Here is a 13,706-nt window from a genome sequence, read left to right as displayed (position 1 = left end):
CATTGATAAAAAAAAAAAAAAAAACTTAAATAGTAAAACATATTCCAGTAATCTTTGTTTAATTTACACCTTCAAAAAAACATTTTTTTTTTTACAGTGTAGACTCCTACGACAAAAAATGAGAGTCACCAAAACCCACTCCTAGAGCTTCACTCACTCCAGTAACCTTCTTTTACTCTTCTCAGCTGAAGCCCATATCCTTTTTACTTTCCATTTTAATCACCTATCACTCCAGATCTCCCTTTACACAAATCCCCGTGTCTCACATGCGTCGGCGCATAAGCATTTACTCACATAAGGATCTCTACAGAAAGTGCTTTGGCAGCAAAAGCTCATGGGCCAGCGGGGTGAGATCGAGAGCGTGGAAGCGTGGAAGGTTAGAGGCAAGTGTCTCTGTGTTCATTTAAATGGTAATACAGCTAAAACGCTGAGTGTGTAGGCTGGGATCGCTATGATCACTATTTCACCTTCTGCTGCATCGTCTTCAAAAAGCCCAGATAGAAAATAAATAAATAAATAATAATAATAATGTGTAATTGTAACTGTGGAGCCAGTGAGAAGAAGGTCTGGATATAAAATGAGAAAATTGACAATTACAATATATGAGATATAAAGGCCCGCAGGAATTTGGTGCTCACAGAAAAGGCTTTAGAAATTGGAAGGCCTGTCATTCACAAAGTTCAACACATACTACATTTCAAAGATTTTCTGTTCCAACACCCCAGCTGAGATTCATGTCTATAATAAAGAGGCTGTACTAGTTCAGTAATAGTGACTCTCAGATCATTAGATAAACAACAGATACAACAACAGCCTCCAATTACTCTGTGTCTGTAATGATCCAAAATAAACATACAAATGAACTGCATTTGCACTTCCACTGACCAATGACATTCAAAAGAACTGAGAAACGCCAAACATGCAGAACACATTGCCAATCAGTGTTGATTTTAAAGGAAATAAATGTGATCATTATGCATAATGACATTCTCTCTCTCTCTCTCTCTATGCATCTTGCTCTTACACGCCATTGCCCCCTCCTCTTCCAGCTCCATTCAAATTATTCTGTACACAAAGGCCACAGTGACATTTTGTGCAGAAAGCAACTCAGAAAGACCCATCCTAATTACAGCCCTTTCACAGCATGCCAGAGCCCACTTAAAACTGAGAATGAAAGCAAGAGAAAGAAAAAAACGCCTAGTCCAAATGCCACTTGCTATTCTTCTCCAGCACCTCTTAAAGCAGCACGTCAATAGCAAAGTCTCTTGATATGTAGAACGCTTCGGTCCATGCTGTTTAGTTACAAAATATCTCTCTGCGGTGGGCGACGTTCAGATCAGGTGTGAGACGGTGGCATCCCGTCATTTGGTTTCCTGATGGACGCTTAGTAAAGACAATCAAGGAGAATGGTGAGTTCAGTTAAAATGACAGATTGTTGACCGCTTTTGACCCCTTTTAGGGCTTGCTGAGCTCATCAGCGTGATGGTGGGACGTGCAGGAGGGTTGTGTGATTGCAATAATGAGTCCTGAGATTGGCTCGCACACACTGCGGCCACTCCAGAAGATCGTGGTATTTGGGGAACGTGGCGATTATATGACCTGTGGACTTTGACTTTTGAGACTGGTGGAAAAGAGCAAGAAGTTCTCTAAAGAGAACCTGTGAAAAATGTCTGATTGAACACAAAACTATTACTGTATCTTTCAACAAATCTTCTGATGCCCATTCATGTTTATTTTGAGCTATGATTAGTAGTAGATGATCGGTTCATGTGCCACTTGAACTAATGCGCCTACAGCGATCTGTTACGCCACATTAAAGAGCGTCAACACACCTTTATTATTTGAATTTCATGATTAAATTGACAAAATTTGAAAGCTGAGACCTTCAGAAATAAACAAACCTTACTGAGATTATTGGACGGGAGGCATGATACAAATAATGTTCAGTGAAGTTTGTGCACGTATGCCAAACATCGCTGTTTTGTATTCCAGCTCAATAGTTTCAGTGCATTGCTACTTGATTCCCAACCTTGAATACGTATGTTGAAAATTACACTTAAGTATCTGTTAAATCAATTATTAATTTGTTAATCTATCCATTTATTCATCCAAGTATTCATTTGTTAATTCATTCAATTTTTCATTTAATCATTTATTTACGTTCGATATTTCACTCATGTATTCATGCATTTGCTTATTCTTTAAAAAAACGTGTTCATTTATTAATTCATTTGAACTTTTGTTCATTCATTACTTCATTAATTGATTAGGTCATTTCTTTGTTCAATAAATCATTCAGTTCATTCTAGGGATATGCCGGTATCAAATTTTCATGTTGCGATTAATTGCTAATGCTTTTATCACGGTATGCGGTATTATCACGATATTCAAAATTTAGTTTAAAAATGTAGCGCGTGATATATCGCATTACCGAATACCGGCACAAGTCTAGTTCATTCACACATTCATGCATTCTTAATGTGTGATATTTGTTTATGTGTGAATTCCTTTTTTCTTTAATTTGCTCATTTGTGAATTCATGCATTGATTCATTCTTTCATTTGTGTCTTGATTCATTCTTTCATTCGTTCATGTCTTTTTTTCATTTGTTCATTGGTTAATGTCAACACCCTTCTCTAACCCATACTGTTATCAGAGCACAGATACATTTGAAATAAACAGAGATTATACAGAAAAACAGGGCAGCACAATAATGTCACAGCACAATATTTGCTGAACTCACAGAATCCGTTGAGGTCCTGGTTGCTGGTGGAGAACGGATCATCCTTGTGTAACGTGCTGACTTTTCCTGTGCTTTTATCCGCTGTGCCTACGGGCCCCATCTCTCTCTGCATGCTGCTGCTGGCTGTCTCCTTCTGTTTTTTAGCTAGTTTCCTTCAAATCCATCCACAACAGGACAAGTTTATACAGATGATCAAAGGAAGACACTTCAGTGTCGGTGCAATGCTTTTGATTAGTGCAACCTGTTTAACTGTTGTCTAAACACGTTTATATGTGTGAAAGTAATCACTTTTTTGTTTTGGACAAACGAAGGTAATTAAAATCAGTTATCAGCTTCGTTACTGCTAGACTTGCCGGTTTTAGTTTAGACATTTATGTATAGCATAAAAGTAACAGTATAAGAGTATAATAGTAACAATATACAGCACTAAACCAAAGCACTGCCACAACACTGCTGTAAACTGACATATAAAATATATACAAGACAAACACACACGGACAGACACTGGGCACATAGAGGACAAGAAGTGAGGCATTTGTCTATTCCAATGGCATTGACTGTAAGATTTCTGTAATATAATCTAAAATATATATTCTGCAGTAATATATGCCAGCAAGTGAGAATGAGAGAGAACAAACCTTCTCAAATCTATAGAGAGAGAAACTCAAAACCTTGCCATGCAGAACAAAGCCAATTGAACACTACAAGTCTATTGATCAGGAAAAACACATTCACTTGTAGATAATGCAAACAAATACATTAATGATATATTAATATATTGTAATGCTTTCTCTTAAAGGGACAGTACAGAACTGTTGCAATGGGCAGCGCACATATGGATGACAGCTGAAATGTTTCATTAACTACAGATTGTATTGCACTATGAAAGTATTTTATCCTGATTAAAGCTGTGACACGTTGAATAAGTGACCTAGCAGTTCTTACTTTGACACATTGAGCTGTGCTGTTCAAATGTGGTTTGCAACATTTCCTGATCTCATCCCACCTCTCAAAAATAAAAAATAAATAAAAAATAATCTCCGGCAGTCTTTATAAAGGCAGCAGACTTCGCTTCTGCTGGTCTTTGATTTGTTGATTTGTCTGGCCGTTCATAAGCTGAGGTCTCCCCACACTTTAGTGCACAGAACTTCAAGGAAGATATTACTGTCAGCAAAGGATTGGAGTCATCCAATAAAATGACTCTGATTCTCCAGGTCCCACAGAACACCATTTGACCTCAATATGTGCTCGCTTCTCTTATGGGGCCGAGCTGATAATAACTCTTTGTTTTGTTATTTTCTCTGCTGGGAATTTAAAAAAAATCTAATAAAGATTCAGCTTCCTCAAAAACCAGGCCAACCTTTACAATTGGGGCCATTTTAGCTAGGTTGGAAAATAAATTCAGTAACATTGGTTTTTGGTGACTGAGGATCAAAAGAGGACGAAAAGTGTTCAGAAGCAGGTCTTAACACCAAGAAGCAATAAGAGAGGGGTCACAAATTTCCAATTAAGCAGCCAAGTATCAATGTGATGTCTATAAAGTGCTGAGATTTCATTGTAGAAACTGCAATGCACAAACTCTATGCCAAAACCTAGTGCGCTCCCTACCTAGACAGCACATTCAACAATCCATCAGCTATGCTGAAGGTCACAGAATTTTATAATACAACAGCCATCAGATAATAAAACCCATTGATTGCTGCAGTAATGGGTCTCGTTTCAAGTGCCAAATTCTGGACATATTGTAAGTGGCATAAACTATAGATAATCCTTATTTAATGAATGTCAGCGCAGCACTTCATTAAAAGTGAAGGCTATAATATAGTTAGATCACCATAAACAGTATTTATAGCACCAACTTTTGTTAATGGCTTTTTGTAAAAGAGAAAGAGAGAGGGGGGAACAATGAGGAGATAGCTGTAAAATCTGGCTTGATTTTGCTCTTCATTCATGCATAAAATTCACCAAATGTTCATTAATAAGCATATCACACTTGGTTGAGCTAAAACTTGAAAGGAGGAAATAGTAAAAAGACATATGCACTTGTGACATCAGAACATGCAAAGACAAGGCAGCTGGCCAGGAATTGCAAGTCAAAGAAGTATTAGTAAGCATGCAGAAGATCTCAAAATCACCTTTATATTAACCACTGTTGTTCAGTTGCTTGCATGCACAAGGTTAACTTGTAGGGTGTGGCGTGGCGTTAGCAAGGACAAGGTCATGGGTTTGATTCCCAGGGAATACGGTGTTAAAATTATATTGACGTGTTTGAATGCACTAAAGTCACTTTGGATAAAAGCATCTGCCAAACGTGAAAATGCATGCACACACAAATTTCTGGAGTAGACATGGTGATGAATCAGGAATAAACATTAACATCACCATATATTATGATTGCTATACTACTATACCATTCTAAAATCATAGCACACTGAAAATGATATGCTAAAGCGGACTGTGGTATTGATTTTAAAACATTATGTGCTAATGCAAGCATAATGTCTTACTACCTACACAAACACATGCACTTTTGTATGCAAAAGTACAAGCAGGGCTTAAAACTAACATTTTGCCACACCTGCCAAGGGCTGACGACTTGAGAAAATTTAGTGGCCATAAATATTTTTTTGTCCAGCCATGAAACTCTGTGTGCATTTATTATTATTTTTTTATTTATTTATTTTATTTTTTTTTATATTTATGTATTTATGTTTTTTTCTTTGCTTTCAACAGTTAAACCATAGAGCTTTTAGTCTGGCAGAAAACTGCAGGGAAATTTATTTTTTGAAATGCATCCCTTTAATTGACAACAGATATATAAATGATACTCATTATGAATTTGGGAAGATGTTTGGGTCCTGTTGCATTTTCAAATGCACGTTATAATCGACTGAAACTCACAGCACTTACAGAGATTGTGTTTGTGTGGAGCAGCATGTACTGCGAACCAAGCCGCTCTGCGACCCTGAAAACACTGTGAAAAGTTCACAGCGTGGCACATTAGATTATACATTTATATAATTACAGTACAGTCTTTGCGATTTGATAATCACACTAAACCATATCATGTTCTCAGGCGTGGTTAGAATTAATTTAAAAAAAACTTACTGGCCAACTGGCGAGTAACACTGTTTCATACACTTGCCAACGCTGATTTTTACTCACATTTGGCACTTGGCGAGTGTTAATTTGCACTAAATTACAAACTGGAAGTTTTTAATCATTATTTTATCATTATATGATTTATTGGAAGTCAAAATATCTTTCCTGTCTTGCTTTTTCAGTTTGTAAGTGCAAGGACAAAAGTGAAGATGCACACTGATCGCTTTACTAAATCTGAACATGCATGCTGAAAACCACACTCAGTTATGTCCATAACATAACCCTGCTGAATATGAGAACGACTCGCTCTCTCGTCATGGTTAGCTTTAGCCTGTAGCTGTCTGTCTATGCCCTCTCAGATGATATCCTTTTGAAGGAGCTCCTCCTGGTTGTGTTTCTACTTTCATCTATATTTCAGGAGCGGGGAGAGAGCGGGGAGAATGCACATAGTAGTCCGACTGTGAACCTGAGCTTTTAAATCCTTTAACGCGTGAGGTAAACATCCTGCAGCTAGGCTCTGTTGCACACAGTGCAAATGAAAGAATCCCGTGCAGTAAAATGCTGAGGCAGACATAACTATAGAGGTAATAGTGAATAGTTTAAGCGTAACGGAAAAGTAATAAAAAGTCGAGGGGAAGTCCGCAGACCAAAGGGATTTGAGCTGAACTAGCAATAGTCGATAATAATAAGATAACAGTGGAGCAATATCAATTTATGTGCACATGAGGGCAATTTATAACTGGGCCTGCTAATGTTTCAAAGCAATCGGAAAAACTTGTAGGTATATAGTGCACAAGATGGTTTATGGGTCAGTATCGACTGTTTTGCTAGAAAATGGAAGTACTGCGATGTTAAAACATTGGAGCAAAATGTGATGAAGTATAATACTGACTCAAGAGTTTATTTCAAATTGAACTTGTCTTCATTTCAAAAAGCTTTGTTCGCCATGGCAAAGTTAGATTTGGTACTAAGATTAATTGTCACAACATTAACTTGATTTTCATTTAATTCATTCTCTCACTTTTTTCTTCTAATGAACTAAGGAGGTAATTTTATAATATTTCTCAGGAATTGTTAAAAGTACTTAGTAGAAAATGGTATTAGGAAATGATAAAATAAAAAAATAAAAAGGATTGTTGGTTATGTTCTGTATTTAATGCTACTTACAGGTAATAAGAGTAGGAATATGCATTTCTTCTGGAGCAGCAAGATAAGAACAAAAAAACAAAACAAAAAATAAACAAAAAACAACAACAACAAAAAATGTCAAAAATTTGAACATTTAATATAATAAAATAAAAAATATGGAAATATGAAAATATGAACATAAAAATGAAATAAAATATAAAATGTAAACAATATTTAAAAAAATGCAAATTAAAATATAATCATTAAAATATGGAAATATAAAAATATGAAAATACCACAATTAAAATAAAAAAATACAATAAAATAAAATAAAAAAGGAACCAAAAAAGGACAAACACATTGATTAGTGATCAGTATTGTAAATAAAGAGATGTTTAATGATAAAAATAGTAAAACTTGCCACAAGTAAAACTTGTTGCTTCATATAGCTAAGCTATGGATTTCTGCTGCCTGAGGCTGTAAATTTAGGTTAGCAAATGGCCTTTGCATCAGTAATAGTTAGTAATAGTAAATCTGTAAAAAAAAAAGATAATTAAACAATAAATGAAATGAAACTGCACATCTGGCTCCCCTTCAAGCGAAAAAAAAAATGTGTGAAAGAGAACAAAATGAAGGAATAGTCTATATACCTGTACTGGTGGGAGTGTGTGTTTGGACAGCTAAAGAGATGGACAGGAATGGTGGGTGTTTCATAGACATGTTGTAGCTCTGTTCTCTGTTATGAGCTTAACAGAGACAGAAAGAGAAAGGAGGAGGACAAGAGACACCAAAAGCAGTTGGCGAACACATCACGCATGTGCTACTCCAAAATGAGGCCTTGTCATCAGTGTCTCAGCGCTGACGTCTCTGTGGACCGGTTCCTTCCAGGTAAAGACGAGAGGAGGTGACATACGGCAAGCTAGGACAGCGATAGCAGCCTGATACCATAATAAAGACCAGATGGTGTCTGTTAATGGCGATTCGATTAACTGTAATATCGGTGATGACATGCAAGCAAAGTTGTCAATTAGTGACTTCTATAGCACCCTAACTGCTCGCTTTATCGCTAAAGCAGCACCAAAGTAAATATATTTAATGACCCTGTGACTTCTCTGTAGGCTATAAAAACACAGTTTGGATATGGGCTGTTATGAAAAATGTGTTTTACAATGGGCTGACGGTGCTAAAACAGATGCAGACGGTCGATGCGTTCGGCGGCATGCATATGCAGCGGGGGCATCCATCTTTGGCCATTTCATCTCAATGGCCCTTTAAAATGGCCTGCTGACATTGTTCTGATTATATTAATAAAAGAGAGCGAAGTGAAGAGCACCACGGCGGGCGAAGGTGGCCATAAATATTAATAGAGTAGAACTGCGAGGAGCTCGCAGCATAAGTGGCCTCTTTATTATTTTTTTGGGCTCTCCCGTGATTTATCATCATTCCTGAAATGAGACGCATTTCTGGTGTGAGGAGAAAGTGTGATACCCACAGTGATGTTACATGCCTGTACTGCCACTTTACATGGGAGAAAGACGGGGTAAGAGAAAGGGTTCAGAACTTGACAAAAGGTTGGTTTGTTTAACAAAGTGCCAAAGACTTCATACAACTTTATTTCAGCTAATGACTTATAACAAAGAGTGAAAAATTTAAGGGGGTCTGAATACTTTCCGTACCCACTGTATACACAGACACATTTCTATATTTCTTCTGAGGAACTAAAAATTATTATTTCATGCAAGTAAATATATGTATATGTGTGTATATGGAATATATGCATGTGTGTGTGTGTGTATACAATCTAACATTTATATATGAAGAGTTCAGATGCAAAAGCCTCTAAGTGCCGTCTGAAATTTTCATCTAAAATTAGCATTTTTATCAAGCTCCTATATTTATGTTCATTTATTTCACTTTAATGGCATAAAAAGGACCTATACATTGCCATTAAAGTAACATTACTGAACCTAAACATAGGAGCCTGATAAAAATTCTATTTCTTTTGAGGAACTAAAATGTTTGAAATTGATATATATACACTATCGTTAATTATTTTTATTTCTGAGGATGTCAGATTAAGCTATTCACACAAACACATACAAACTGGTACTACCATTAAAGTAATGCTATCACATGGCAATACCATGGTACTTTGCTATATACCAGTGTTGGGGAGTAACTAGTTACATGTAACGGCGTTACGTAATTTAATTACAAATTAAATGTAACTGTAATCAGTTACAGTTACTAAGAAAAAAATGTGTAATTAAATTACAGTTACTTATGAAAATGTTAACGATTACAAAGGGGATTACATTTGAATATTTACACACATCCACATACAGATTTAATTGATTTCTTTCCCAAATTGCACCGACTACTCTGAGACATACGGCCCTATAATTTCCGCGATGCGGAAAACACAGACTGGTTCAATGTCCAAAACAAAATTACTGCCGTAATATGTACCTGAATATAGTAACAAGTTATGTCTGTATTTGCATGGCACTCCAAGATAATAATAAAAATAATAAAATGGTAACACATAACTGATTGTATTATATAGAAAAAAAACGATGATACTTTCATATGAACCATTTTACTAAATTATCTTTTTCTGTCTCTCTCTCTCGATGTGTTATTCTATAAGATTGCCCTCCTATAGCAATCATCTATTATTTATGTCAAATTGCTTTAAGTCTAGGTCTGTCATCGATCGAAACCAAGAGCTTCACTGCCGTGTGCTGAGTGCAGGGCCATACTGCAATCTTTCGGTGTGTGTGCGTATGTGTGTTTAATGGTCTGGGACTGAGTAGTGTCCGAACGAACTCTGTCCAAGATCGACTCCCTCATCGCTCTATCGTAATGCTGACTGAGGGAGAAATAGACCAACACTTTGTGTAATAGCTGTGCTGCCTATGCATATGATTACACACTGAATCATCACAGCCGACTATTATCAGCAGGGCCAATCAGAAGCCACTATATTTCACATAATATACCTACACCTCATAAGATCTCTTAGCATTGGAGCTCTGATCTGGAATAAGATAAATTCACTTATGTACTTCTGGCTTCATGTTAAAAAGCAAAATGGATCCAAAACCAGGATATCTGATTGAAGGTATTTTAAGAGTTCATGTCATGAAAAGTCAAATCTACCTCCATCTTTTAGGATTCTATGCAAATGAACGATCCCAACGTGAGGAAGGTTTATTTTTAACAAGGTATTTTAACCGTTCATGTGGAACAGCGGCAGATCATTTCAGCATGGACCGTTTTATGGATCTGTCACAAAGAGTCTGTAAAGATGATGTTACTGAAAGACAAAAAACTGGACATTTAAATCTTTTAGTAAAAATTTCCCATATAATCATTGTTTTTCAGGAAAATGAAAAACAGGGGCTACATGATAAACTGACCACAAAATAAAAAATAAAATAAAAAAGTTTATGACCCCTTTAAAGATGAATAAGAATTTCCAAAAAGTCAGTGCTTCCACATCAGTACCTTGAAATACAAATTGCTATTAAAAGGGGCTGATACATGTCAGCTTATGGAATTTTGCTATGAATATTTCAGTGCTGTTATGTTTAAGGATTTCAAAGAGACCTTGTTTAATATCGATTTATGGTGCTACAACATTCTATTTAACAGGCTGAAAAGAAAATCTACAACGCATCGGTTTCTGGTTCCATACTCCGAAGAGCTACTTTACAGCCTATGCAATTCCGATGCGAAAACGTACCATAAACCATAAATCGTTTACCTGTTACTGATGCCCTCTGTAATTAAAGCCAAACGACCTTAAGCACTGACATTATAATGTGTTCTCAGTAATGCTGCAGTTGTGTGGATTTGGTAAGATTACAGAAAAGACCTGGCAACCTCGGAGCTTTAAGCTAAATCCTCTATACAGTTGGTTGTGTAGGTGTCTTGGCGTGGGTGTAATCACCCTTTGCCTTCATGAACATAACATATTAGCTTAACGGCGTAGTGCGGCACACGAGGCAGGGTTGTGACAGTATTCAAGAGGAATAATTACCAGCTAGCCCAGATTGCAGTATAAAGTGTCATTTGAAGCCACTCTCTGAGCGAATGAAGTGGCCTTTTTACTGTAATTGTTGCACCATGGGACATATGCTAATGCTATTTATGAGAAGGTGATCTAACAGGCAACGGGATTCGCTGTGGAAATTAAACTTATTTTAATATGGTAATGTAGTGACATTTGAACCGCCCTTAAATTTCCCGGCACAAATCACTGCAGATTTCTCTAACATTTAACAGTGACAATGCACAACAACAAGCAATTAAAAAATAAGAGTGAGAATGCAGAAAAAAGCACATTAAACACAGGCCACATTGATAGCGAGCAAAAGCATAATACTTTCACAATTAACACCAATAACCACTATTGCTCTGTTCCAAAACCTAGTAAACTGCCAACGGAGACAGCATTTTAAGGCATCATAGACGCTCAACAGATGCTGCCTTGTAAGATTCCTTGCTTTTAACCAATCCTTGACGTATCCTTCTCTTCAAAATTTTTCTTCTGTCGTCTATTTGAGTCTGATTATTTTTTTTCACTGATCTCATTATGCATTTAGGGATTGCTTTGAATGTATACTGAAATACAATGATTTTTAATATTCACTATTATTCATCTTGCATAGGAAATTTAATTTATTTGAAATAGCTCATGATGTATTTTGGGATTGCATTTAATGTACTGTATACTGCAATACAACCACTTTGAAATTAAATTCAGCATACATTAGCACACTACCATTATCATGATGTATACCTTCATATTCATATATATTTATTTGATGTATTTATATGCTAATAATAATCAAGATTTTTTTTGCATAGTCGATTTTATCATCATTTTGGATTTATTTCTTTCACTGAGATCATGACATTGAAAATCATGATACATTCAATGCAATCCTAAACTTGACAATGCAATAAAAATCTATTAATATGCTTAAATTTGACTCAATATTGTGCTATTTTTATGCTTATTAGAGTATTGCATGGTAAATTCTCCTAAAATAAGTTATGTCTCACATTATGTGAGCTATGAGTTAATATACAAGTTTTTATTTATTTATAGTTTCTGCATATGTACAGCACTCCAAATAAGTCCATTCTTTAAGACAGCACGTGGCTAAGTAGGCAGTAGGCAGCAAGGCAGCTCATCAGGTTTAGGAACACAGCTTTATTTAATCACTAATAGAAACAAATCAAGATGATAGTTTCCGTGCATGTGCCAAAATGTGAATGACAAAAACCAACTATAAAAAAATATATATAATAAATAAAAGTGTATAACATGACACAAATTGTATCAAATAAAAGTAAATGGTGTGTGAATGGGCTCAGGATGCGTACTGTGGCTAGAATTAAACATAAAATACCCCACACTTAGAGTTCTCCAGGTGTGGATTTCTCTAGCAGACGTAGCCCAGAGGAGGAGAAATAAAAGACAGGGTATGAGTCTAGAGGTTAAGTAACACACATACACATACACACACACACACACACACACACACACACAAACATCACCTTTTCATACTTCACAGCATATAATACAGCATCTGAGGGTTTCCATTGTGGTAGGCCAAACTGTGAGTGTATATACTGCGCTGCATACAACTCATTGAGCTTTGACTCTAGTTGAAATGGAGAAGCTTGAGTGAGCGGGTGAGTGCCGAGATGGAAATGTTACACTGTCCCATGCCTCACATAGAAACGTTTCAGCACATTATACATCAGTCTATATTTTGAGCTGCGTTATTTACCTTAAATACACTACATCTGACATCACCATGTGAGGTTAGTTTTGAACTGGCAAGAACATGTTTGGGTCACATTTCACATATGACAATTAAGCATAGATTTGGGGTTGAAATGTGACCTAGACATGCTCTTGACAGCTTTTCTGAATCAAAACACAAGTATTATGGAAAAATATGGCCTGTTGTACATAACAGGCAGCATACAGAAATGTGAAACAACACATTAGACTTTATGGAGTGCTATCACCAATGCATGTTCATTTCAGGTCGAGTACAGTATGTTTTGGTATCCAAAGTGAACAGCACCGGAGTCAAATCTCCTGTGATTCATTGCTAGAAGGAGGCCACAATTCCATTTTTAAGAGATATGCGAGCCATCCATTATTAATTGCAATCTATCCTAGACTTGGTCAAAGATGCCTGAGGGGACATTTTACTACCAAGAAGTAAAACATCAATTTGCCATTAGACTCAGCCTGTCCACTCCATTCATCCTTGTATTATTAGTTTAAAAATGAAGTCCATCTCTCCTGCCTTCAAAAGAAAAAAAAAAACATGCTTTACACAATCTCTGAGAGATAAAAAAAAGAAGCATAGCTTATGAGCTTGCAAGCATTTTTGATGCCACAGAAATAATTCATGGTGCCTGAAAGACATGTAAAATGCTGCAATTCATGAGACATCATCGCCTGACTTAAGTGCTGGTGTTAGTGGCTTAAATATGAATGATCAAAAGAAGTTGAGGGATAAGCAGTTTTGTCTTTTCTTGTGAACACAGAATGTGTTCGTGTGTAACTAGAGTGCAGACATCTACAATCATCACAAATTGAATTCCTGAGTCCTCTGATGCTTAAAATGTACAATTCTAGTGCCCTAGAGTCTGTTCAAAACCTTATTGAGCTGCTTCCCTAAACAGCTGAATATTTACT

At 36.3% G+C, this 13,706-nt stretch overlaps 1 protein-coding gene across 1 annotated transcript in view; it reads right to left on the bottom strand.

Annotated features, from left to right (window-relative positions):
* Positions 1-13,706, bottom strand: part of LOC107708049 (receptor-type tyrosine-protein phosphatase T-like) — a 259,431-nt gene that overhangs the window by 57,434 nt on the left and 188,291 nt on the right. The window contains exons 16-17 of the mRNA XM_016512197.1: positions 7,013-7,042; positions 2,744-2,895 (exon numbers count right to left, since the gene is read on the bottom strand). Coding sequence (XP_016367683.1) covers positions 2,744-2,895; positions 7,013-7,042 — 182 coding nt within the window. The remainder of the gene's footprint in view (positions 1-2,743; positions 2,896-7,012; positions 7,043-13,706) is intronic.

Source organism: Sinocyclocheilus rhinocerous, unplaced genomic scaffold (assembly GCF_001515625.1).
Source record: "Sinocyclocheilus rhinocerous isolate Xijiao unplaced genomic scaffold, SAMN03320098_v1.1 scaffold113, whole genome shotgun sequence".
NCBI classification, from domain to species: Eukaryota; Metazoa; Chordata; class Actinopteri; order Cypriniformes; family Cyprinidae; genus Sinocyclocheilus; species Sinocyclocheilus rhinocerous.
The sequence above is the reverse complement of the archived record's forward strand: the minus strand, read 5'-3'. Positions and strand labels throughout refer to the sequence as shown.